We start from the raw sequence: 26,744 nt of genomic DNA on the forward strand, positions 1-26,744 counted from the left end.
CCAGCCAGCCACACAGCATCAGAGCTGACAGAACAGAGTTGCTTTCATTGGGGCCTAGCAGTAACAAATTCTACATTTTCCACCAGTGCCGATACCTCTGAAACTAGAGATCGATAATAAATGAAACCAAAACAGGTCTTCAGCTTGGTGATCATGGTTTCTCATCTGTTTGGTTTCACAGGGATGTGCTGGGTATGACCAGAACTGTATTTCTTGTGTTACTTCACTCCCATCAACCGTGTGCTACAGGTGTCATGACTAAAGTGTAGCATTGGCACAACGCTGCCCTCAAGCTCCCGTCAGTCAGAGAGCACAGGGCCAAATCCAACACTGAATGCTTCATCCAAACTCAGGAAATTAGGTGGGGGAAAAAGAAATAGAAATGAGTGGGGATTCATTCCTTTGGGTTGCTATCCCATCAGCTTCTCCAGCTGCATGAGCTGTGTGCTCCTCTCAGAGGAACCATCGATTTCCACACTTTTTTCTGGCTTTACAAAGAGAAACATAAACCGCTGATTGACAACATTAAAACACCGTGCCAAGGACAGGCAACCAAACCTTCCAGTCTGAATCTTTTATGTCAGGAGAGAAGCAAACCTGGAAAAGAAAGAATCTTTACCTTAAACTGTTTATTCTCCTCCCGTAACCTCTGAACTTCTACTTGAAGCCTCTTATATTCTTCCATTACTTTCTTAACTTCAGCGTCATCCAAGGAAGAACTTATTGATTTAGACATTACAGAGGAATCTGTCTTTGTTGCAGTTGTGGATACAATTTTATTTATTTCTATGTCATGCTGTTAAGAAAGGATAGAGTGATTCTGGTTAGTAATTAACACCACATCTGATACTCATGAGGAGTATCAAGTAAAATCTCCTGTTAGTACTCAAAATGGGCCTGTATATAAAAAAATAAGCAGCATTTTTTCTTCTTCAACCTTTATTTCCCCTTTCTGACCTGAACACCAGACCAGCAGCAAAGTGCAGACAGAAGGACCCGTAGTTTTCAGTCCTTGCATGTATGTGAAAGGAAACACCATCAGACCGTGTCCCACAGTAATGGAAATGTGACTTATCTGCTGACATTCTACTTGGAGTCGTGGTGCTCTCCGCACCTCTTCCTCTCCAAGCACAACACGAGCAGCTGCTCCAAGCAGCAGCAAGCTGCCAGGAACCACCCAGCTGCTCTGCTGCAGTTCTCTCACTCTTCCCACTCTTCCCCCCACTGCTGGCTATCACATCTCCATCCTGTTTTTCCGTGGTGACAGAGGAACTTCCAGCCCAAGTCAGGAACCAAAAGCTGCAGAGCTCCAAAACCCCCTCATCCTCTTGGCTTTGGATCCTCTCTCTGTTTTGCAAAGGGCCTGGGCTCTAACAAAAACAGAATGCTCTATCCCCAGTTTCTACCAATCTCTTAAAATGAAGCTCTTATTTATAAGGTATCAGGAACCTGTTACTATCCCTGCTTTGTTTTCTCCTGATAATTTTTACAGATTATAGAAGAAGTTACCCCTAAGCAGAACGGCTGTTAATTCCCACTTAATTCAGATTTCTTTCCTCATCACATCTCTCAACAGGAAAGCTCTCAGCTTTATTAATACCAATTAATGCTTTTTTTTTTTTTTTTTTTAATAGCATTTTTATCCTATGTGATCATTCCCTCAATGAAGAAAGGTCAACTCAAAGATTTCCTTGTGCTTGCGATGCACTCAGGCGGTTCAAATTAGCTGCTAGCAAGGTTAAGCACCACTAAGATTTAAAATGGTTTTATTTTATATTTTAAAAGAAGGATGAGATGCAGGCAGCAGAACAGAGCGCTCTGCTGGGGCCTACATGGCTGCCTGGACACACGTGCCATTTTACATGATTTACTGAGGCATTAAAGTCACTCGATACGCAGCTAAAAATACTCACAGGCTTATCATTTTCCGTCGGTAGCTCAAACACACACCTAAGTTTCGAGTCCATGAGTTCTTCTGGCTTTGCCTCTTTCCACTGGAATAATTTAATATTAAACAGAACAGCATAGTAAGACACATTGAAAAGGTACTGCATTACAGAAACAAATCATACCATCTTAGGAAAAACTCCACAAGCATTTATCACATTACCGTTAAACACAAACAGAACCAAAAATGAAAACCAAATGCACAGCTGAGTAGTAGCTTAGAAGACCAGACACTATCACTCTTCACAGTCTGAAACTCAGGTAACTCATGAGAGAAAAGGGAGACCTCGTGGCTTTTCCTCACTTTGGCCACACTTCTGGTATCGCTCAGCATATCTCAAGTAGGTGTCAAATTATGGGTAACCCCTGTGCAACGCGAAGAACAACTTGAGTCATCCTAAACAGCCGAGTCGTACTTCAGTTCTTCTCTGTGGCTGAAGTCAGAGTTCTATTTTAAGCTTGTTGGCTGCCTGAGAAGCGTTGAAAGCTTTATAGTAGCCCAGTAATTTGTCTCACCTGTTTATCCAGAATAGGAAGATATTTGGAGAGTGGTAACAGAGCTGAGAAGTGATCGAGTGTTACAGGAAAAGAAATGGCATTGGGCTGGAGAGCTGGAAACTGGAAAGGCCATCTAGATCCTTAAAAACATTCTCTGCTAGCAGGATAATATTCTATATGGTATAAAGTAACTCATAAAATTAAAGAGTTACAAAGAGATGCAGGCTGGCTTATTCACCTGGTGATGCAGACATTTCATTGCTATTGCTGTTTCTCTCATTGGATCTTATTTTAAGGCCATTAAACAAACACAGTTCCATAAATCTCTCTCAAAAAGGGAAATTCTCAACTCCACCAAAAGGCCTCAGTTCTGAAGGGCTGTTCAGTAGGGTGTAAAGAACTGGAAAGAAAAAACCTGTACTGAAAAAAACCCCATAATTTTTACAAAAAAATAAACCATCAAAAAACCATGCTGCGTATTCTGTGGCTGTTTTTGTTGTTGTTTTGTTTTAAATAAAGTAATATTCATGCTCTCAAACATACAGGCAGCCCCGGACATTATAGAGCAATGGATGTTTCTTCTTATTTATTGTGTCCTCGACAGTTATTAAATATTCTCTCCAACTAACAAAAGCTGGACCAGAGCAAGCTTCTTTTTGCTCTCCTGTAGTAGTACCAAAATCATATGCTTCTGTTACTCTCACTTGTAATCCACCATACTATGATCTAAGATCTATATAGGCAGCTTATTTATTTAAGCAACAACAAAAGGGATATAGAAAAATTCAGTTCCTGTAAGCCACCTTCCTGGTTCCCACTGGGCAAAGGAGCTGCTCAAGGGAAGAGTCAAGACAGAGAACAAAGGGGTGCAATATAAAAGATACCACAGACCATATAATTAGAACATGTTCAAGTCTGCCTTTAAAAAAAATAAAAATCATATATATATAAAAATTACAACAACTTAACACGTTTCACAGCTTGGTATGCCATTACCAATGGCAGTCTTCTAAAGAAGTAACCATGGTTGCAATGGCAATCTGCTAATGCTCTCAAGGAACATTACAGCCTGGTTTCAAAAGAGCCCTGAAGAAGTGATGTAAAAGGTCTTAAAAATTACAGAAACAGAAATAAATCCATTTTATTTACTTTCAATACTTACTACTGCTTCCATATCTGAAGTATCAACTGGAGCAAACATAGACTGAACCATAAACTTGTGTTTACTTTTCTCATTGGGGTCATAGTCAAAAGGCTGTAGCATCACTGCAAGAAAAACCCCAGAACGTTATGTTAAAGCTGCTCTGATGCACAGCCACACACACACAGATGATTAGTTACAAGATATGAGAAATACAGACATTAACATGACTGCAAGTAGTGCCTCCCTCTGACAAAGGAGCAGCCGAGCCCTACTTAAAATAAATATTAAAGAAGTTAAAAGAAACAGAATTCTTCAGTTCGCACTGATTTCTGCCTGAGAAGTTTGGAACTGCTGAGCACAGTACAGTATTCTGTACACAAGTATGGCAGTATGACAGCAATTTATAGCAGACAGGACAACGTACATATCTCCTGGGGCAGCAGGAAAACCTCTCAATGAAAGAAGCAAGTTTTTCCTCCATCCTTGAGATAGAAGTAACAAGCTGGCACTGTGATTAGCTGTACACAGCATAGCTGATGGCTGCTGAGAAAGGCTGCAGGGCCAGGAAAAGCCAAACACTTTAAACCTCTAGTATGGCTCAAGGTTCAGGATGGAAATTTCCTCTATGAAGTTTGAATATCTCATGATGTTTATTTGAGTTCTATTCCTCCTTCAAAAATAAGTTGCTGAGAGTTTGTTATCAATATGCAGCCAAAAGGTTATGCTTAAATGCTATAAAAAATCGCTTATGAAAGGTATAAAAATTTTTATCTCCATCCAAAAACCACAGGAATTCTGTTTTTTTTTAATGCAGAAAATAACTGTGTTTGGGGGGCCAAGACAGATTACAAAAATCCTCCCCTCCAAAACATTTAAAATGAAACTGGCACAAACTTCAACAAAAATTCACATTTCGTGGCCTGTGAGGCTCTCAATTCAATCGCTATGAAGAGAAGCAGTTCAAGACTTGGGATTACTTTCAAGTACCAGTGTTATTAACATGCACTGAAATTCACACACACTAATTGCAGGGATCTGAAATGTACAAGTGTTATCCAAAGATCCCATTTATTGCAGATGAAGAAGAGCCAAACCAATCTGCCTCCTTCAGTGAGCAGAATATGCTCTGCCTGTGCCATTTTTACTGCACACACAATCTGTGGCCATCAACAACCACATGCCTTTTAAAGCTGCAGAAAAAAGGAGACAGCAAATTGTCTCAAATGTGCAGTGAAATTTATTATACACTTTAACTTGCCTTAGAATAATCAACTTGTAGTCCAAAATAAACACTTTCATTTCAACAGGCTCCACGTAAAACTCTTCTTCCAAACAGAAGTGACTGAACTGTGATGTGTATTTCAGCACTGCACATCACTGCAAAGCAGCAGAATAATCTTTTTGCCCCTAACAGGCACCTAACGTTTATTTCAAGTCTACATGATGTGGAAGAGCCAGCAGGTACTTGAAGCTATCCACTGCTTAGGGAACTTCTCCAGATCTGCAGTTGTATCAGCTTGCTTTGCTCAGTGCAAGCATAAGCTCGTTTGGAAATCATTATTTCCCCAGTGATAGTGCTGAAGCTGTTCTTGAACACTGAGCAACTGCTGCTCTGAATTCCACTCACTGAATCATAACAGCAAGCAGCTAGAGAGGGCTTGACAGTATCAGTGTTGTTAGCACTTGTATTTTTAGATCAATACACGAAAGCCACATCGACACAAATTATTCAGCAAACGTCTTCTAAGCCAGATGGGAAGCTCAAAAATACTCCCTTTGTTCAAGAGGAAACCAAATCATTCAAAACCATTCAACACACACTCGTACTATTGGGAGTTTCTGTGAAAGAGCAGTTCCATGGAAGTGCCCTAACTGTGACACAATTTACTACTGTGAGTACAGCTCCTTTGCTTTAACTATACTGCATACCTTACATGAGAACTATGTGAAAAAGGTTCTAAATACCTTTTCAAATCTTCTCACTTGGTCCAAAGCTCCCATCAGGACGTGGTGTGAGAAATTTGTTAACAGGAGTTTCAAGCAGACTAGAACCAGCATTCATCAGTCAGAGGCTGCAATGCCCATCTCCTCACCTCCACTGACTGCCCTACAGTGGTGCTCTGTCACAAGATAAAACTGCAAAGCCATTGGGAGACCAACGGAATAAGGAATAATGTCTGTTGTATTTGCAAGCCATATTGCCTCTCAGAATTTATCTGAAGTATCAACCCCACACACAACCTGTTCTGACACCAGTCTTCTCACACATTCCCATTACATCTCCCACATTTGATATGCAAGGATCTGCAGACAGTGAAGCAGTTGTTGATCAGCTAATGGTGAAGTTAGTAACAATATCAAGGCAGGGGAAACCTGAGGCAGGGAAGATGTTAAGCAAAACTGTGGTAAAAGCTTGTCAGGATCCGACCTTCCCTTCCAAGAGCAGGAAAGGAAAAGCCTCCCTGCTCAGATCACCAGCAGCCTTCCTCTGGTTTCCATCTAAATTTATTAATGGCCTGTTCACTTGGTCTTGGACCAACAGTGTGCTTGCGCTTAAATATCCAAGAAGGGGAAGAGTCCTTTACTTGTATCATTCCAAGTCATCAATCACAGTAACTCCTGGCCTCTTGGTAAACTAAACAAGCCAGACTTGGGCTATCCTCTCTGAGTCAGGGCCCCCATTCATTCTCTGCACCTGTTCTGGCTTGAATTCCTCTGTATGAGTTACTCTGTGTATACAACCATGAAATCTTATCAGTGACAACAACATTTACACTCTTATCTCTTCCATTACCCAGTTTCCTAGTTTGTTTTCACTTACTGCATTTGCCCTATTCACAGCCACATGATGTCAGCAACTTGGTCATCTCTGATCAGTTACAATATCCTAACATCGCTCACTTTGTTCAGAAAGCTTGCAATTATAGAAGAAATCCAAGTACACAATTCCGCAGTTTTTATGACAAAACTCATCCTGTTTCTCTTACTGAAGCCTTCAAGGACACTCGATTCTTGCTGCGTATCTTCAGCCACTGAATTTTACATCACTGTAAGGGCTTTTAGCGCACTCTTTTTGAGCAGCAACTGCTTACAAAAGCACTGAACAAGATTAAGACCAAACATCATAGCAATTTCTATTATCATTTGAAAGCCATACATCCACCGCAGCACTGTTTACCCTTATGCAGCCCATTTGGTCTGTGAGCGTCTTACTGTCTTTTCTACCTTTATTAACGGGTTTCCTACATGATGTTGTATGAAATTCTCTATTGTCTGGCAAGATCAAAACTTCCACACATCTCAGCTTTACCCAGAAGTGCCACCAGCAATGTGGACTATCTACATCAGGGCACACTGACCAGCTCTGCAGGAGGCGAGCAACTGATCCTCATGTCAACAGAAGCCATGGCACCACGTGGCTTGTTCCTCATTTACACTGTTCTTCCTGTAGCTACTTGGATAACACAATTGCTGAATCTCCAAGATAAACTCCTGCAAAGCAAGCGGATCAGACCAAGCCCAAGCTCAGCACTCACTGTGTTGTCCAGTGAGGCCTGGAGGAGCAGCATGCAGCCAGGGGCAGCACATGGCTGGTGGCTGAGGAGGGGCAGAACTGCTGTGGGCAGCCCTGTCCTGAAGGAAACACAACCCACTTCTTCCTAGTCAGGTAACTGCACAGAAGATTAATGGTCACCCCCTGCAGGGTGACTGGCAACACAAGGGTGACTTCACTTCTCCCCATGTCCAGCATGTGCTTGGGCTGCCCTGCGATGCACACAATGCATCCTTCATCTCTCCCACTGCACACCTAGCTGCAGACATCAGCACCTGCTTCTCATTTCTCACTCTTCCTCTGGAATTCACTTAGGCCTTTTATTTAGATTTCAACCTCTCGGAAGTCACAAAATCAGCTGTATTTGTTCAAATAAGACACATTTAACAAAAACAGAATGGGTGCAAACAGCCTTCTTTGCCAAGCGCTTACGACCAAACGCAATCAAACGGTGACAGCACACATACACTTCCTGACAGTTACATAAACTCAGCTGTTAAAATTACACACCATTATATAACAGGTGAAAACATGGGCTACAAACCTGACATTGCAGCAAGCAGTGCGTGCCGGCAGAGACTTAAATGCTGGTATTTAGGAGCAGCTGTGATAGGGCAAAAGCAGCCAGTATCCAACACTTCAGTAGAATAAAGAAAGCTTTGCTTTTCTAGCATTTTATGTGTGTGAAATGAGCCAACACACTAGCATGAAATAATGTTCTGATAGCAGCCTCTAAGGACAAAATACCTTCTCATGAACTCTGACCAAAATAGGACTCTCCTGTGGAACTGTATGTAAGAAAGGCACCCAGCTGCTATGGTGCAAGGCTGCCCCGAACCCAACCATCAGTAATACTCCAGGAAACAAACAAACCCTCACATCACTGTACTTTGGCACCAAATATTTTTTGCAGGCAGGAGGTGCACATTTCCTTCCTTTCCAAGAGTATGAAAATAACTCTGATCTGTAAGTTAATGAAAGCTCCCCTTTCGATTCCCAACATCCAAAATATTCCTTCTGCTGATCACAGTCAAAGATGCTGATACCTTCAGTACCAAAATTAAGCCCCGTGCATGGTTTGAAGAAGCTACCAGGACTGCAATGTATATGACTACTAAATAGAAATTCAACCACAAAACGAGATGACAGCAGCTTCTATTTAGAATGGGTTAGAAAATGAAGAATTAACATCCGTAACTCCAGAATTCTGCAACATATCTACCTATAAATCTACCTGAAAGTGCCACCTGAAGAACAATGGACGTGAATTGCTTGCATTTAATATGTAGCATTAATAGAAGGGCTGGTAATTTAGCACAGTTTATTACCACAACTAAGTAAAGAGAAGCATGAAAGTGAGTACAACAGAAAATGTAAGCTCTGTGATTAAATAAGCCAAAGTAATTTGTAAAACTGAATCATAAATCGCAAATCACTACAATAAAAGTTGTACATAAAAAAAAGGAAAGTTTTTTCGAAGCTTTGTGAGCAAGAGCAAAGCACAACTTAGGTTAAGCACAGCGATCTTTCAAAATGGGATACTTGAGGTCACATCTTAGACTGGTTCCATATTCCATGTGGCATGCTGCTGGGAAGAATGGGGCTGGAAAAGCACATAAGATACAGGTTCACACAGCACTTCCCTATCCTATGTTCTGCAAGGTGGAGCAAAGGGTCACTGCAAGCAAAGTTTAAGAAAAAAATGTTGAGATCAAGAAGACATTTTAAAAAGCGTGCTATTTGCTAGCAAAGGAAAAGAGCTTTTAATTTTGAAAGTTCATCTGAGAGATGCAAAGCATTCCCATCTTTATAGCATAAAGATAATTTGTAGCTAGAAACCATGCTCATTTTCATTATTGCTTCATTGATTCCAGTGCATTTAATATGCTTGCCTGTAGCTAGTATAGATGACAGACAGCTTTACTTGGGAATCTTCCCCAGTTTTAAAGATTTCAATTCCTCTCTAGAGATCTTTTTCAATTTCATATTAGACATTTCAGAGCTTTCTGCATACGTGCTAGCCTTCCCCTGCAGCAGAACTGCTCTGCCTTCCCCTTGCTATCGGTACCATGTGGCACTGCTTACTGCCTCACTGTGACACGCTCCAGAAATTAAGTGCAAGTGAGGCAAACTCTGCAATCAGAGGCACGCTGAATTGGACACAATAGAATACCAAACAGAGAAGGTCAGTGAGCATGCAAATGCAGGTACACCAAAACTATTCCCCCTTGTCCTGTCATTGTCCACCCTTGTATCTCACTAATAATTTATTCCAGGTCACAAAAGCTTGGTAAGAGCCTAACTGATAGGTTTATCAATTATTGCCATGCATAACACCTGTTCTGATCATCTTTCCATAGGCCAGTAACTCATCTGCTTCTATTATGCAATATTAAAATTTAATTAAAACAGTAAAAACAGATCTTCAGAAGTCATTCCTGTAACTCAAAAACCAGACCTTATTTCTGCAGGCTACCACTATGAAACGCTTTGAGAGAGTTTTTTGGAGTATAAAAATACTCAGTGCTTCATGCCTTCAGTGTAACCCACTCCTTTGTTTTTTCCATTACTCAAGTTTGGCAAGTGAAGAGCTACTGACTCATTAGAGAAAATCATTAACCTTTCATATGAAATAGCAAAGTTTTAGTCACTTGACGTTTCTAGCACCAAAGCATATTATATCTCCAAGGAACACAAAACAAGCATGGTTTCAAAATAAATGTTTTCTTTACTGGTTGGTTATATTGGATAGTCTGGCAACCAACTATCAGCCTAAATTGGCGTGGCTGCAGTCCACCCAGTTTTATTCCTCCCTCGATGTTCCCGTCCAAGCACTCGTTTGATCCTGCACTGAGCTGGTTCAGGAAGTCAAGCTGGCAAAAAGCAAACCGTACAAAAATAATCCCACTGGGAGGGCAGGGCTGCAGCAGCACTGCCTTGGATAGGCTGGCTAAGGCTGCTATGGAACCATATAAATTATTTATATATTCATCCTCCCTCCCTCAAAACAATATGTCAAAACAACCCCATTACTGCTAAAGCAGGAATAAGGGAAGTAAAGATATATGAAATGGCTGCTCCTCCATGAAATCGTCACCCACTTTTACAAGCGTTCCACACAATACTTTTGTCTTGCAAAACATTCCAAGAAATAATTCATTTGATGAAGCCATTTTCAGTTACCAAAGAGCTGCTTACATGACTTACCAGAAACATTAATTGATGTTCCTGCATCAATAATTCCACTGTTAGGCCTTACACAGTATCTACGTGGTGCTGTGGTCTTAACTTTGAAGCACACATTTTTGTCTGTAGGGTTGCCGAGTTTCAGGTTCGTGGTGACAACATCTGTGAAAGGACCTGAGGAAGAGCAAAAGCAGACTTTAGATTGCACCAGAAAGTACTTGACAAGCAGAGGATAAGCAGGGCACAAATCTCTGCTCACAAATCTTATAAAGTAATTAGATGTTCAACTTCCATCTATGGCACGTACAGAAAACCACACGCGAAGTCCAGGATGTAGTGAAGCTGCTGAGCATGACTGTATGCTCACAGTACAACAGCTCATCAGTAACAGCAAACAAATCATTTATACAGGGGGGAATCATTTATACATGCTACCAGCACAACAACATGGTATTCAAATGAAGCCAAATTCTCTGCTGTATCACTTACTCCATTCTAACTGCTGAATCACCCAGGCTTGCAGAGAAACCATGCACACCTACGTACAGACAGCGAGCAGGGGAGACCACTGAACTCTACAAATGTCAGCACATAAACTGTACCTTACATTCATAAACTGCACGTGCAAGCTGCACCTCCGTGAAGCCTTCCACCTGGTGTTTAGAAAGGCTGTGCCAAAACCAGCAAGATGAGCATCCACTGTGCATCATGTGTGCTAGTTTTTAAAAAATCATTCTGGTTACAACAAATGGTGCATCAGAAGAGACCTGCATTAAAAAAATCCAGCCTCACCGAGAGGGGAAATAACCATGTGCAAACAGGGCAATTCTTGGATGCCGACAGCATGGGCAGTGATTTCTGCATTAGCAAAGCCACAATCAGACCACTGTCAAGCTCTGCAACACCACGCGATAGCTCCTCCTAGGCTCACTACCTACTTGAAACTACAACAACAAAATCCCCACGGTTAGGGGAAAGGCTCATTACTGATTTTCTGTAAGACACAAATTAGGCAGGTGTTGTGTGACTGCACTCAGATTGCAGAGAAATACAATTAAAGAAATGTAAACGCTCTTTGATCAGCTGTCTTCTGCAGAAAGAAAGTTACCTGAGAACTGAATAAAATACCTTCACCTATCCTCAGGAATAACAGCAAACTTGAAAAAGAAAAAAACAACAAAAGAAATTCTACCAATTCCTTTCCTTGAAGACATGACAGCCCCAAAGTTTAAAAACTGTGAATGATGATCATTTTAATAATTAATAGTAAAAATAAATACACGCATGGTCACCCCCTGCTCTCTTGATAAAACAAAATGGGTTCTCACTTGCAGCACGGATGGCTTAAATTCACCTGACACCATTTTCTTTTCTACAAATTTTTTCTTCAAAAAATCTACAAGATTCATCTCTTAAGATGCCACTGAACTCAAACAGCAAAGCACTGCTGTCCTGCTACCTTCACCTAAAAACACAAACCAACCAAACAGAACCAAACCACCATACCGCTCAGCCAGCAGCATGGCATCTATCTGCCTGCTCTCTGAACGAGCCAACTCAGCATTCACGATGCCATCTGGCAGCAAAGAAGCTGAAGCAATAAAACGCTCAGATTCAATGATAGGGACCCAAACCTGTGCCTGGTGGAACACCGAGATGCAAACAAGAATGAAATACAGCTGTTGAAGTTTTGTCTGTGTTCTGCACGCAGACTCTTTAGGTCGGACGGAAAATAACTGAGCAGAAGCCAAGAGCTGTTAAAGAAGTTAAACAAGCCCAGCTATCAGAAAAATCCAGCAAAACATTCAGGGATGTAAAGACGGTAGCAGATCTTTAAGGTAGACCTAATTGGGTCTAACATTTCAGAAGAAATTACTTGATGCCTTAATATTATGAACGTCCATTTACAAAGATTACAGTGTGAGCTATTCCAGCAGAGAGGGAGGTTCGTCTGCACACAGCCCTACGTGTGCAGCTGCATCCTCAATAGAGCTTTACTAGTCTGCATGCTGGGACAGATTTCCTGTGGGAAATACCGTGTTTTCACTTGGCTGATCCATGAATGCATGCGGGATTTGTGCGCCACAGCACAGAGCTGCTGTTTTTAATAGTAATATGACAATAATTCTATGTGTAAAATAATTTCCAAATGGATTTACTTATTGCTAACACAGACCATACCAAAATATTTGGCAGCAAAAGCTTCCAACAGACTGAAATAATTTCTTCTTGTCTGCTTGTCTTTTCCCTCTGCTAAGCTACAGAACGTTTTTTAGATACGTTTCCCCCAAATTACCGGTCTTACAGGTCAGCCAGCACAACTGCACCACAGGGCTGACATCTGCTTTCAGCAAACCCATATTCAGTACGGCACCGCAATTTGAATAGCAGAGTGAAGCAAATAGGACCAGACAAGTGCAGAATTAAAGCGTCATTACAGGTGTTTTGAGGTACATAAGAGAAGGAGCAATAGACTACGGAGTAAAACCAGGGTAATCAGGGCACGGCAGTGAAATACTATCGGCCTGCTTGGCCTGCCTTCCAGAACCGAGCACCGCAGCCTGCCAGCTCTGAGGTGAACCCCGAGCACCTGCTGCTCTGGGACTGAGGCCTGGGTCAGCCTTCCAGGGGAGGCTGGCTGTGGGAAATGGGAGATTGGCCTTTGCTTCCTGCAAGATGTATGAACAGCAGCTGAGGTCATCTGGCTCAGCCCAGAGGAGGCTGAGGGAGGCTTCAGGGCAGCTGCCGCTCTGCTCTCTGGTGACGGCAACAGGCCCGAGGAAATGGCATGGGGCTGTCAGGGGAGAGGAACGTGGGGACTGCAGAAAGGCTCTGCCCCAGAGGGCGGTGGGCAGGGAGCAGCTCCCCGGGTCAGTGGCACAGCCCTGAGCTGCTGGAGCTCAGCGAGCGCTGGGACACCAATGTTCCAAGGCATTGGGTTTGGGTTTTGGGTGGTGCTGTGTGGAGCCAGAGGTTGGACTCAGTGGAGTCCCTTCCAGCCGAGGTACCCTATGACACTGCGTCTGGGTTTGAGCAGGTTTTTTTCAGGCATGGCCTCACACCTCACCCACAGCTCTGCTTGTCAACGCAGGGCATTGCATCTTCTGGAATCGGCTCAAAACAAAAGAATCTTTTTGTGACTGTTCTCACTATTTCTAGAAAAGTGAAACTTCTGTTTCTGTAAAACTAACCCGGTAGGGTTAAGGATAAGAAGTTTTCCAAATGTCAGTTTGCATTTAGAAAAAACGAACACAATAAATCACTCCTGTTTATAAAGATTGTGAGAAAAAAGTGCCACTGGTGCCAATGCAAGGACAAAGTCATGGGAGACTCGGGCTGTGTGTGCATCACCTGGCATGGGGCTGCCATGGGAGTGAGCAGTATAGAAGGAAGAATGTAGCAAACTGAATTTGGCTGTTAAAGGTTGGAATATTTCACAAGGACCCAACTTCATCCTGCAATTAGAATGAAGTCAACTTCTGTTAATGAAGTAGCAGACATCTACTAAATAGCAGGTACTAAAACAAAAACACAACAAACCCAAACCCACCACAGATGCCATATTCATGACAAACAACAAGTATAACGGTTTTCCAGGGGTTACTTTTCATTAGGGCTTGTTTCAAGCTACAGCTGTGGCTTTCCAGCGAGAAGATACATATACAAGCTTTCATATTTGAAGATCACAGCATTATCTCAGAATTTGCCGTGCTCCATTTCAGATTCAAACACCAGAGCTGTACCAATCTTTCCTAAAACTGTCATCCTGCAGTGCGCTGCATTGTAATACCCAGATCATTTTAGTAACAATACAAATGCCTGAGAATTAGGTCAAAAGAACATGATGTCAATGCTATTTAAATTTTAAATAAGTCTCACTGCAATAGAAAGAAGTGCACGTAATTGAAACAGCAAACCCCAGCTGATAACTCTTTAGTCAGCACAGTGCTTGCTTTAAGTCTCTTACCACTCTGCCTGCAGGAACCATGTTACACAGCTACACCCTTTGAGCAGATCTGTATCACAACTATTCTCACCTTAAGCAAAATTCCTTACTTTAGTCCGCCAAATAAACCATCCTCATACACATATATTTCCAGTGCAGCAAGACTACTGCTGTAGCATGACTTTGTGTGTTAGCATAAAAATCAGAGGCAGAGCTTAGATGGCACGTGTTTGGGTAGTTCACACTTAGCAGATTTCAAACTAAACAGATACAGTTCTCCGCAGATCTGCATGTGCAAATATTACTACTAATACTTCTTTATCATTAACTGCAAGCATTAGTTGGGCCATAGTCCCACAGTCAGTTTATTCATGCACCAGCCTGTCTCACTGCTGCAAAGGGAGATGGCCTGACCTCTCATTTCTACCAACTGCTTGAACGGCGTTCATCTGCTGCACCAAGAACTGAGCCAGGAGCTGCTTTAGGCTGAAAATTACTCCACTTAAAAGACAGGGAGTGAGAGAGGGGGCAGTGGGGAAGGGAAAAAAGAAATTCATTTTTCAGCAGTGCTCAGACACTGGCATCGGGGCCCTGCATCTTCCTGCACAGCAGACTTATGTCAAATTAAGGTAACAAGGTCTCCTACTTAGTAGGTTAAAACCCAGGCATACACTTTGCAGTCATGCTTCCTCTGTAAGTGCTGGCATAGTTGTTTGAAGAATGAAGGCACATGCTTTTGTACTTCAACCTGCAAATTCTTATCTGCTTAACGCTGAGCATCCCCCCAAAGGTATGACATTACTCAACTACCAGAGCAGTTCAGAGCAAATGCACTGAAGTATCATTTGATACAACCGCTGGTGAAAATGGCAATCACTGACTAGGAAGACTGCAAATAAATTCCCATCAGCCTGCCCATATTATTCCCAGAACATCCTAGGTGCACTTTCAACACCTGGCCCTACACAAGTTTTCACCACTCCAGCTCAGCACCACACACACGCATTAGAAGGCATGGTACCCAGATGCAGTTAGAAACAAAACTGGAACCACTATGCAACAGCAGGAGAGAAGAACATATTTCACCATGGTTTAATCCCATTGATATGTCAGAGGAAAGTCATTAATCACCAAACAGATTAATTAACCACAGAATGGTAACCAAGCAATCTTTAGGGAGCAAGATGGTGAAGAGCAGTAGAGAGGAAACCAAGGTTGTTTCATGCTATTCTCAAGAGCACAAGCCTTACCCTGTGTGACTGAACTAGGCGACGTCCACACGGAGCTATAATTCATTTACTGACACAGCCACATGCTCTGCATGTACAGATGGTGGGGGCTGAGCACCATGCCTCAAGCCCCATCCCACAGCCTACTCACAGCACAAAGCAATGCACACCAGCCCCCCATCTTCCCACTTTATTCAGGGGGCACCTATCAGCAACAGGGAGATAGTTAAAATAAACACACCAGTGGCAAAACTAAATTGAGCAACAGGGCTCAATTCCAGCTGTAGCACTGCCTTACTATGTATTTATTTTAAAAGTTACACATGAAGTTGATGACCTTTAAAGAGAAATACTGAAATGAAAAAAGTTGAAATGTCAAGCAATGCTTTTTGAGCTATCAGCCAGGTGTTTGTGAATCAAGAAGACCTAAGATCCAATCAAAGTCTCATACCACCTTACTCATCCTTAGACAAATCACTCGAGGGCTTGATCTTTTGCTATTAAAAGCCTTAAGAGTTGACAGCAGTTCCAAAACAGAAGCAGGTTTGGACCCTTATAGTTTCCCTCTCTGTGAAGTCAGGAGAATACTTACCTAATTACAGAAAGTCTTGTGAAGATTAGTGTTTTAGAAAGCACTGGATGCCAAGTTTTAATCACCACCACCATCTGGCTCTGGAGACATTGATAATTAAGTGAGCATCAGCAACTTTTGAAATCAAAGAAGTTGAAGAAAGAAGCAAGAAGTGCCTGTGTTGCATAAACATCTTTATTTCACAAGTCGCTCACTGGAGGACAGAGCTAACCCACATTTGGTCATTACTTTTAAGACAGAACTCAGGCTGCTCTTCACCCCTGTGTAAATTACTCAAACTTTCAGTCCTCACTTGGATTTTATACAGAAGCCCCTAAAAAGCTGTGCCCTTGTGGGATCACTTTTGTTCCTTACTATGACCATCCTCACCAAAGAGCCCTCGAAGCAAAGTAAATGTAGTCAAGTGGCCACTTCCACTTTTGCTGTGCTGTGAAAGTCATGATGAAAAGATTATTTTTAGTGCCATCCAAATCACTCTTCATGCAATAATTTATGCTGTGAATTTTTTTTTTTAATAACATGTAATCAATAAAATTATCTAAGAGGAGGAAAAAAGGGCACACAGGACACCAGCAAGAATAAATGATCAAGGTGGCAAAGACAGGTCAAGGTTGGCAGTAAATTACTCCATTTGGATGGATTAATCAGGGTCTTTCCCTGGCCTATTCTGACACTACCTACTTTTGCCAGAGCACGCTTCACTTTCAATAAGAAAAGAATGTCAGAAAACAAATACGAGACTGAAGACTATTTTCAGAATATCTATTACTGTGTACTTTTTGCCACCTCCTATTCCTCAGAGGATTATCAACAGTTTGACTTCTCACTCTCAGGCCACACACCAGGTTCCAAGCAAAATGGAAGAATATGCCCTGCCTGTAATATTGCCACCGGTGTCATCTGCAGGTTTTCGTTCCCCCTGCTGACCTCCTCAGATTTTTATTAGACTCAAACATGTTTACAGAAACCTCTGGCAACAAAGTCATACAAGAAGAAATAGTTACTCTATATCCTCACCTTAAAGCAGGTTTCTGCACACAATTAAATAACCAAAAGACTGACAGCAGCTGGCTAGCTTTTAGAGATATATGTGTTTCAAATGTGCTTTCATATCCCTTTAGAACTGAGTGCCAAGCATATTGTGTTACCTTGTTCATTCCACTCACCAATACCACACATAACAACTCTCTCCAGATATGAAAACAGCTCAGAAAACAGGGCCACACTCGTCTTGATGGAACAGCAACATCTCTTTCAATAAGCATGAAATACTAAGACCTGTGTATAATAAGATACCTAGTTACTCTGCATAGCTAGAAGCCTCATTCATACAGTCACAGCTGGTATCAAAAGGACTCTGAAACAAAGCACAGCCCCCTGGGGAGCAGCAGGGATGCAGCAGCAGAGTGCAGCACGATGGTTTGCTGTGCAACTGCCCCAGAGCTGCACTGGCTGCACACTGAAGGCGCTGGGAAGCACCCTGGCAAGAGGCAGCACCATTTTATCCTCCACGCCTCACCCCCAAGCACACTTTTCCTCACAGATCTTGTCAAGCAATTTTGCCGAGTCTAATTTAATCACTAATCTGTAGTTCAGATGCACAAGCAAATGGTAGGAAAGGAGCAACTCAACCACTCTAATTTTGTGCTCATAAATACTCTTCAAATAGACAAATCTGATGTGTAACTTACATAGCAACTATGCAAATATGTTAAGCGCAGAATTATGCTTAAATTGCAACTTCCAAAGAAAAGAGCAAAATTAGAGATTTTGGGATGCACAATGAGCAGCAGCTTTTCTAAGTTAAAAAAACCCAAACCCACAAAAATTAAATAGGCAGTGAGATATTAATTAATTACATCTATAAATGTGGAGGAATCCTGAATTTAGCAACATACTACTCTGAAGAACCATCTGAAAACCAGCCCATTAACTGTGCTTTAAAGATCAGAGCAAAAAAACATAAATTGAAGCAGAAGGGAGAACTTAATAAAGCAAAAAAACCCCTATGGTTTATATTGTTTGGCACAATATATATGTGTGAAATTGCATTCTGCAAACCTAAGCTCCCACAAGCATTATCTGCATCCCTGTATGAGTGATATCAAGAAGTACAGTGTAAAAACAGCTATAAAAACATTGGAATTACTGCCCTTAGACCTTTGTTCCTGGTCTGGTGAGCATGTAGGAAGGCCACAGGAGGAGCCACTGCAAACCAGTGAAGATTATACAAGCAAACATTCTGGAAAGATGCAATATGCAGTGAAAGTAGGAAATCTCCATATCTGCAAATACAAGCAGGTGAGGGGCAGCCCACAGAGCTGCAGGGCTGGGCTCCCGTGTAAGAAACAGCAGCAGCACCAGGAGGATGGAATAACTGGTTAGATGAAAAGAATGGTCAGAGAGAAAGCAAAAAATTCTGCGGTTGTTCTGTCTTATTTAATTAAAGAATTACACAGTCATTTTACTTGCCTTCTAAAGCACAACCAACTCGAATTAAGTCTCTAGAAGTGTTTGTGAAAGCACAAGATCTGTCTGCATAGCGAGTCCCACACATGATTTTACATTCCACATTGAAAGTAAATGGATCACCAGGCAAACCTCCCCCTCCTCTGTTCTGCACCCCTCGTGGCAACCAACCAAGAAAACAGGATTGAATTTAGAACGATGAAATCTTTAATCCACAGCACCGTGGTGTGAAAGACTTTGGTTAGTGCTCAGAAAACTAGACACTGAAATAGTTTAGCATAGAGACTATTTTCATAAAGTATTTCTAATGACGTGGGATAATGTCCTGCAGGCAGCAGAAGCGCCCAGTTTGTAGGAATGTCTTCGAGGCCAAAAGAATTACAGTGGAGGTAAGCAATTTCCAGAAGAGCTGTAATGCAAGAAGGGCACATCCAGTCAGCTCTCAGTCTGGATTGCCTGGACAATGTAAACACTCCATCACTTCCATCCATGTATGCTTCAATCCTGCATTGAATTAAACACGGAAATGGAAATTTGCTTTGCATACATTTTCTATGCAAGATTGTGACAGCTGCTCCAGACTGATGGCACAAATCCCCCTTTATGAAAGGTGGCCCAACAGACCGCATCTTCCAATTCAGCAACAAGCCAGACATACTAAAAAAAACATCCTATTTGCCTTCTGTAGACATCTCAGTCTACAAAGCAGGTATAAAAGGATTTATATATTGAATAAATATTGAATCAAAAGCCAGAAGAAGAGATTTGGCATGAATGTGGTCATTAATTCAGATAAATTGGTACTTAAATATTGATATACATAAGCAAGATAGGCTCCTTTTCTGCCTCACTTCTCACACAGCAGGAGGCTGACAGCATTGGGTGCTGTGCCTGGCAGCGCTGCCAGAGCGCCTGCCGTCCTTGGAGGAGAGCAGAGCAGAGCAGTGCTCTCTCCGGGTAGGACTCCTGGCCTCGCCAAATCCTCACGTAAACCAGCAAGGATTTATTTGGAGAGAAAAAAGGGCTCGCAGCAGCGCAATGGTAACATGAAGGATCACATCCCCAGCAAAAACAAAGATGAAATTTAAGTCTGAAGCAACAGCTGTTACCACAAACAAAACTGTTGCAAACATCATCAATAAAGCTCTCAAAGACAGCTAACTTCACTGGCAAAAAAAAGTAGAAAAGTGTTACTATACCAGCTAGGAACTGCTCTCGGCAGTTATGAGTCCTTCCAAGCACGTGGACCAATGCAGTAACAAGACAATAGAAAATGAATGTGACTGCAAGACGTGGGCAGACTTAACAAGGGTCATTTGATTCCTGCATTGTGTCCAGCTCAGCAAAAAGCTATGTTTAGAGGCAGGGGAAAAGCAAAGAACAAGAAAAACTCCCAGGTCCCCCAGTTTTCTTTAAAAACTGCATTATAACATACGTAGAAGTTAAGTTGCTCACTTGATCCAAAGCTGATTGGACACAATACGTTCCAGAGCCAGGAGCGTACAACAAATTATGCTTGTCTTAAAGCAGGCATTTGTTCACAGATGCATGCTGAGCTGAGCTCATGAAGTTGGATCACTCACTATGGAGATGATGCCATTTTTCCAGCTGAGTTTCAAAACAGATCCAACAATCTATTTAAAGGTTTACACTCTGATTTTTACAATCCTAACTCTGAATTCAAGTACAATTAAGCAAAATTCAGCTTTGCGTTCAAAGGTAGCAAACCCATTTAAAAATAAATACACCACTGCATGAGTACTGGTAAGTTTTTAATTTGTAAAACTCAAAAAGACAGGAGATGCAGTAATTCATTTCCAGTGAGAAGAAATGATCAGACAAACCTGTGCAGGCTCTCACTGCTCATTCCTCTTCCCCAGGTGACAAAGCAATGCACGCAGGCAGGGCAGCAGCTGGGAAGCACGCAGTCAGCTTGCACCTGCTGTGACACACTACCTGTGCCGTTATTTCAACATGACTGCCACATTCCCAGGGCTCAAGGCAATCACTCTCTGCCTTGTATTTATATATACATATTCAATATTATTACCAGGCATTTCCTGAAGCAATGAACAGGGGACATGTGCCAACATCCTGTCTGGACAGGCATTCCACCACCCTGAGGAGCCCTCAATAACCAACTGGACAGCCTTGTTCTTCATGTGTCATTGTGGTGGTTCCACAGCTGAAACTGTGCAAGAGTTTTCAATACAATCACTTCTTAAAAGAACAGTCACAGGACCTTCCTATTAAAAACTTACCTGAAAATGGGTGCACAAACATCTGGTTCCCAAGGAATAGGAAACTCTGAATGTATTGCCCCTTACAACAAAGGCAAAGAGCTTATCGTATTAAAAATGCAAAACTTCACCAACCTGGGAGAAGTATACTCCAAATGAAAATTGTTCAAGCTGCCTCTATGGCCACAAAAGGATCTTCCTAGAAATAGTAATATTTTGCTCCCATTGCTGTTCGTTACTTCACCTGCGGTTCTTAGAATCAGCGCAGTACAAAACAATTCAGAAGACCTCAACCCATAGACACACTAGCTGAAACCTTCAAGTTGACAGTGAGAAATGAAAGCAGTCTTCGGAGACCTAAATACATTAATTAAATTTAATGGAAAACGTGGCTAAACTTCATCTGCTCCACACATCTCAAGTAATCATTAGTTGGGTCTCTAACCAAAGGCACATCCTATTTTAAGGTTCAAAATTTTGCTAGCCCTCTCTTGTGCAGCTCCTCACCCCGTCCCTGTGGAGCAGACAGTGTCCTGCATCCACGCACAGGGCACCAGCCAGCTAAGGAAGCACAAAGAGGCACTGTCTCCAGCTTACTCCACCTTTCCAGAAGCGAGATGCACCATGAGACTGGCACTACGTGCCCCCTTCTTGCCTTTATCCTCAGCTCTTTTCCTCCAAGCACTGCTCTTTCACAGTGAAGAGTCTATGGAAAGTGATGAAGTAATTATAAAATTAATACATGTGAAATTAGAATAATACAGTGAGATGCAAGCCTGTCCAACTATAATGAATGCTTAATAGTTAGAATAAGCTATTAATTTTGCCGAAGTTGCAGTAACAGCTAGCATAACATGAACTGCAAATATTTAAACATCACCAGAAAATGAGTAATGAAATACAGATTCACACAGATTTATGAAGACTGTTACTGAAATACTGTGTTCTCTTTTTAAGTGTAAAACTTGGTTACATTCAAATATGCAGAAGGATGTGAGGGTTTACTCCTATTTGATCTAACACTGACTTTATTAGGAACCAGGCAGAGGAGAGGGCAGCAGGTTTTCCAGCAGAAGAGCAGACAGCCATTGCACAGCCTTGAAGAGCAAGGAAACCCAAGCACCGACTGCCATTACGCTGCAAACACCAGAAGGGCTCTAACAGTTAAAAGGAAACACTGCATAAATTCTCAGCTTAAAAGATGCATATTAATTACACTAAAGAGGCAACTTCTCACAACACTGTCAGTATTTCACATCCTTAAACAGAGCCTGTTCCAGTGGCAGCGACGAGAAATCCCTATTTATCCAACCCAGGATGAGAACAGAGTCAGATCCCCACTCACACAGGCTGCAGCAGGACAGCAGAGGAGCTGCACAGTTCGACTGCAGCGCCTTTGAAGTGCTGAGCCTCTCTTCTGAGATGCTGACAGCACCTTCACACCAGGCCAACCACACTCCAAGCACTGCTGGGATGAGCAGCCTCAGCTTGGAACCTGCATTCAAGGCCAGGCTGGATGTGGCTCTGGGCAGCCTGGTCTGGTGGCTGGTGACCCTGCACATAGCCAGGGGTTGAAACTAGATGATCCTTCTCAATCTAGGCCATTCTATGATTTGATTCTATGATCTGCCTGACAGGAGGTCTGCACACCTGCACTGCCATGCACAGACCTGGCGACAGCATACAGATGCACAAGAAGGAGCTCCATGCCATGCAGGCTGCCCCAGGCTGCAACGAGCACTCCAGGAAGGCCCCAGGGCCCAGCACAGCCCTTCCTGCTGGGGAAGCAGCACTGCAGGCCTGCAGCCAGCGCTGCATGGGGAGCGCTGCCCATCCCGCTCTATTGTTGTGCCCTTTTCCGCACAGTCACACAGGGGCGTATCGCATGCATGCAGGTGGAAAAATCACACATTGGAAACAGGAAGCAGAATTTCCAAGAGGCAGCAATTTATGCTAGTGAGGGAGGAACGAATCCTGCGCTGGGCAGTACTGCTGCTTGCCACTTGGGGAGCACTGCAACAGCGAGTGCTGAGTCATTAGTCCCAGCTCACCTGGAGCAAAGCCCTGTGTGCAGGGAGCAACCTCCGCCAGCAGCACCTCAGGTGTGAGAGCACTCTGCCAGGCTCCATCACGGCACTGCGCTGCAAAGGATGCAGCATTCAAGCAGCTAAAGATCCAGACAAGTTCTAAAAGGATTTACAATCTAACAGTATTTTACTTGCTGGAATTAAATCTATTCCAGGTGGGCCCATGCTACTGGAAGGATGGATGTGTTCCTCCAGGAACAAGGCGGCATCCTACAGCTGCACCCTTCCAGCATGGCACTGGAAGGAGCGGTTTTATCTAAATGTGCCCCACAGAAGGCACCAGAGCTGCACATCCCTAGCTGAGCCTGCAGCCAGTGCCTCCTTCGGCCAAGCCCCTGACTACTGCAATCTAACTTACAATCCTTGGCAGGTTGTTGGATGCTCTTTAGTCCTAGATTAACAAAAATGGAAACATACATGCAAACACGGAACAAATACAGCCTTTTTCATCGCTCATTACCAATAAAGCCCAAACAATAGCCCTGTGGTTCAGCGCTTTCTCACCCAGGCTGCAGGACTCTGCTGACCAACCAGAGCAAGTCAGCGCTACCAGCATCACAGAGCACAGCGACAGCAGAGACCTGCGGCCAGGAGGGGCACATCCTGCAGCCTGTCACTGTGCTTCAGCACACGGCCGTGCTATTTTGGAGCACACGTGTTATGGCGGAGGAGGCGGAGGTGGGGAGGAAAGACAACCCCTGTTCATGTTCACATGCTATGAAAAAGATGTTCTGGCACAAATGTCTTCTTTGGTATTTCTGCAAAAAGACACAAAGGCAGCATTTTGAAAGAGAGCTCCAAACACACTTAGAAGAATTGCTGAAAATGAAGGGGTACAGAAGATTCTTAAAAAACACCTTCAAATCCTTTTTTAATTGCAAGCGCTGACTGACAGACTGCTGCAGTCCTGTATTGGGACACATTATAGAATAAACCCTCGCTTTGGGATCTTATTCCTGCATCCTACTGTCAATGTCACACTTTCCTCTTGATCTCATATTTAAGAATCATACTGTAACAACAACAGAGCTGCTAACAGTCTGCTTCTTCCAACCCTCTGCATTCTGACCAAGGCCCTTCCCCACTCCTGGTGCTGTGGAACCCGGCCTATGGTCTCACCATAGCAGCACTGCTGCCCTGAGTTTCCCATGCACAGCAGCACTGCCGACATCTGTCAGTGTGCATCGACTCGCTCTGTGCAGAGCGATGCTCTGTAAATAAATGCCACTATTTGCAAAGGTGAAAAAATCACAGCTGCCACACTGCCAGGCAATGTGCCATCACAAACTGCAGGATGGGGATTTCTTAGGGCAGAAGTTGCTCGGTGAAAGCTTCAAATGGGTCCTTCCTGAATGAAGGACAGCGGTCAGCACTCCTGTCAGGAAGGACCGTAGGGCAGAATTTATGGCCAAGGCAGATGAAGGCTATCTGCAGCATTAAGCCTGTCTGAACATTAATATTTAAGCACACATTAAAATTAAGCCATTTGCTACTTGCAGCTAGTCAAGCTGTGCTTTACATTGCAAGGAATATATGTTGCTGGCTGAAGGTTGGGCACAGAAAACCTCTGTGGTTGGTGCATTTAACATCAGTGGCTCCCGACGGCAGAGGCCATGCAGGCTGACCCAGCAGCACTGCCCCAACAAGCAGCAGCTAGCCTGGTTCTGTACCTGCTGTGCTGAAAGCAAAGCCCTGAACCACAACTGCAATCTCACTGCTGATCAGCACCAATTCAGGACCCACCTTTTGCCCACCTGTTTGGATCTGCCTTCTGGTTGGAACTAACGTTACTTGCATCCAGAACAAGACAAAAATCAGCCCTTAACATAAACAATACTGGAACAACAGTTTACTTCTTAAGCATGTTTGATTCTGCTGCCATAACAACACGCAAACACTTTGGCTTACCACAAGGACATATTCATTCCAGCCAGCATTTATTACCAGGCTTTTCTGATGAGCCCACTCTGCACTGTTAGTCCTGATGTATTTATTGCTAAAACCAGGTAGAGACATCCCCTAAGCATAAAGAATTACACGAAAGCCTTTTAGATAACGAGTACTTTAACCAGGCGCCAGCATAAATCACTATTTTTAAATAAAGGCTATTGGCCAGGTACCATACAAAGCTGTGAGTAAGTACCTCTGACTCCGGGAGCATAAATAAACTTGCCGAATGCTTACTGGTAATCCCTGAGCGTTGTGTTACAGCAGCACTATCTGTCAGGTTACAACCCTGGCATTTCGAGGCCAGCAGTAACTCAAATCCATCCGAAATCTTTATTTAACAAAAAAACGGAGTTCTGCGCGGGCAGACCGCGCACAGAGAACGCACCTCAGAGGCTCGCAGCGTTATTACGGCGCTCACCACAAAGAATGCAGCCGGGATCGCCGCCGAGCCCGCGGGTTTCCCCGCACGGAGACGCCACAACCACGCGCTCCCCGACAGCTCCCGCGTCCCGCAGCGCCTCGGGGCCGGATCTCAGCGGGCAGCGGCCCCGCGCTACGTCAGCTGGAAAACCTTCTCCTTCCACCCCACCTCCGCGGAGGCCGAGGCCCCTCCCGACGCCCGCGGTTTCCTTCTGCCCCCTCCCTCCCGTTTCTTCGGGTCCGCCTGGGCGGCCGCAGCAGCCCACGCCCTACGGGGAAGGTCGGCCCGGGGGAAGAGCGGGGCCGCGCCGCCGGGAACCGGGCCCCGCGGCCGACCGCCCCCCCCCCTCCCTCCGCGCACTTTCCCCTCGGGGCGCCCTCGGCCCCGCGGTGCAGCCCGCGGCACGGGGTGGGTGCGGGCGGCGGGGGCAGAGGCCCGGGGCGGCGGGGAGCCCGCGGGGCCGCGCGCCGGGAGCCGCCTCTCCGCCCGGCCCCGCCCGGGGATGCGGGGAGGCCGCGGCGCTGAAGGACATTTTCACGGCGGCGCCCGGCCCCGGCCAACGGAAAATGGCTGCCGCCGGAGCGGGGCCCGCGAGCGGCGGATCCGCGGGGCCGGAGCGGGGCGGCGGTGGAGGGCGGCGGCCGCGTACCTTTGAATTTGAGCTCGTGCTGCGGTTCGAGGCTGAGGACCTGCTCCGCTTTCGCCATGTTCCTCTTCCTCCTCCTCGGCGGTGGCGGCACCAGGCGGAGAGAGGAAGGGCCGGGGAAGGAGGGAGGGGAAGGAAGGAAGAGGGGAGGGAGGAAAGGAGGGCGGGCGGGGCGGTGCGCCTGGGCGCTGCGTTTCACCCCCCGCCGAGCGGCCCTGAGGCGGCGAACGGAGCGGCGCTGCGGGCGGCGGAGCAGAGCTGGGCCGGGCGGAGGATGGCGGGCGGCGCCTTGGAAGGGACGCGGAGCGGAGGGGCGGCGCGGGGCGGGGATGGCGCAGCGCGGAGCGGCGCGGGGCGGGCTGCGGATGGCGCGTGCACCGCCGCGGGGACGGGGGCGGATCCCGCCGGGGCGGGCGGAGGGCGGCGGGGAGCCGGGCTGGGGAGCTCGGCGTGCCCGAAGGAGGCGAGGGCGGGAGAGCGAGAGATAGCCTGCAAGGTTCGTTATCACCGAAAACGCTCGTTTCCGGGCGGTGCGGGTTACCGGCCGGCTGGTTGAGCCCTCAGTTCCGTACGCGCAGCGTGCGCCGTTCGGAGCCCCGGGCGTGGCGGTGCCCGGAGCTGCGCTGCGGGGCCGCCCGTGACTCAGAAGGAGCAACGACGGGGCGAGCAGCGCCAGGGAGCGGCTCTGCACGCAGTGAGATCTGAAGGCAGCGAGGGCACGAGCGCAGGGCCGGGGCGTTAGGGGACCGGGGAAACGCTACTGCGAGCCGGGACTGTCATCAAGCGCTGGGAAACGCTAACTTGGTCATCAATAAAAGCATGCTTAAAAGTCAGTA

General features: G+C 44.8%; 1 protein-coding gene across 1 annotated transcript in view; it reads right to left on the reverse strand.

Annotated features, from left to right (window-relative positions):
• VAPB (VAMP associated protein B and C) overlaps positions 1 to 26,055 on the reverse strand; it is a 34,328-nt gene extending 8,273 nt beyond the window's left edge. The window contains exons 1-5 of the mRNA XM_042884984.1: positions 25,912 to 26,055; positions 10,350 to 10,502; positions 3,608 to 3,711; positions 1,914 to 1,994; positions 620 to 796 (exon numbers count right to left, since the gene is read on the reverse strand). Coding sequence (XP_042740918.1) covers positions 620 to 796; positions 1,914 to 1,994; positions 3,608 to 3,711; positions 10,350 to 10,502; positions 25,912 to 25,969 — 573 coding nt within the window. The 5' untranslated portion in view covers positions 25,970 to 26,055. The remainder of the gene's footprint in view (positions 1 to 619; positions 797 to 1,913; positions 1,995 to 3,607; positions 3,712 to 10,349; positions 10,503 to 25,911) is intronic.
• Between the last annotated feature and the right edge of the window lie 689 nt (positions 26,056 to 26,744).

Source organism: Lagopus leucura, unplaced genomic scaffold (genome assembly GCF_019238085.1).
Source record: "Lagopus leucura isolate 7727_CA_CO unplaced genomic scaffold, USGS_WTPT01 Super-Scaffold_100047, whole genome shotgun sequence".
NCBI lineage: Eukaryota > Metazoa > Chordata > Aves > Galliformes > Phasianidae > Lagopus > Lagopus leucura.